Source organism: Mesitornis unicolor, unplaced genomic scaffold, assembly GCF_000695765.1.
Source record: "Mesitornis unicolor isolate BGI_N332 unplaced genomic scaffold, ASM69576v1 scaffold30781, whole genome shotgun sequence".
NCBI lineage: Eukaryota > Metazoa > Chordata > Aves > Mesitornithiformes > Mesitornithidae > Mesitornis > Mesitornis unicolor.
The window spans coordinates 1-1,108 of NW_010164933.1; the positions used below are offsets into that span (position 1 = coordinate 1).

At 46.6% G+C, this 1,108-nt stretch overlaps 1 protein-coding gene across 1 annotated transcript in view; it reads left to right on the top strand.

Moving 5' to 3' along the window:
- Nucleotides 1–1,039: 1,039 nt before the first annotated feature.
- CEBPZ (CCAAT/enhancer binding protein (C/EBP), zeta) overlaps nt 1,040–1,108 on the top strand; it is a gene marked incomplete at its 3' end in the record, with an annotated part of 10,864 nt that continues 10,795 nt past the window's right edge. Inside the window, exon 1 of the mRNA XM_010194477.1 lies at nt 1,040–1,053. Within this exon, the coding sequence (XP_010192779.1) occupies nt 1,040–1,053 (14 nt within the window). The remainder of the gene's footprint in view (nt 1,054–1,108) is intronic.

Consider the following 1,108-nt stretch of genomic DNA (forward strand, 5'->3'; position numbering starts at 1 on the left):
TATCTATAATATATCTATAATATAATATCTACAATATTGTATACTCTCTCTGTATTTAAAGAGTTATGGAAAAAATAATTACAGTACATAATTTCACCCTCTTAAATATTGAAATCGCAATAGTTTGCTGTCAGCCCAGCAGAAGCAACTCTCCACCAGTAAACATGTGGGACTCTTCTCCAGCTGGAGCAAGAACTGCTTTTTAAGGCTCAAATGCCTTCCTCACGACAACACATTTACCCAAGTGCCCTTAGGAACAGCATTCAGCCAGTCTGCACTACTGGAAGCGATACACAAACCAGAATGAACCCGACCAAAACCTGAAAGTGATTTTTAAGTAGTTTTCACACTGGGAAACTACCATAACTCTTTTTATTTAGAAACAAGTTCTAGATGAAAATAAGTGTTACGAAACACAAAGGGTGCCCCAGATTATAACAAAAGAAAGGGCTCCCTGAAGTCACTCCTTCCTCCTCCAAAACCAGTTTTTCTTTTGGGAAGTAACTTGAAGCTCCCAGTCTGTTGCTTACCACTGCTATTCAGCTATTTTGACGCTGCTGCCATACCCAAACACAGGCGTGGAAATCACAGCTGCCCTCCTACAGCTTAAAAAGTATGAAGAGTCACCCAAGACATAAGGGGCTGTGCATTACCTCTCCAAATACCTGACTTATTTCGGGTGAGGTGATGAAATCTCCACTTTCACCAATTCCACCGTGGCGCGTGTAGTAACCCTGTGGGGGAAAAGGGTATTTTGAGAACTTGTGGAAGCAGTGTCTGCCTTTTGTCCCACAATAACTGAGATACTGTGCAATATTCTCTCTCTGACTTTTAAAGTTATGAAAATTCATTACAACACATAACTTCACCCTCTTCTTTATAAGTATTAAAATCGTAATTGTTTGCTGTCAGCCCAGCCCCGAAGAGCCCTCTGTCTGGTGCGGCCCGCACCTGCCCGGGGTTGGTGAGCGCCTCCCGCATGTACTCGGCCACCGTCCCCGGCCCGGTGGCTCGCAGCTTGCGCAGCAGGTGCCGCAGCATGGCGGTGGTCCGGCTGGGTCCTTCAGCCTCCGGCCCGGCCCCCCCGCCCCAGAACGGCCCGGGCGCC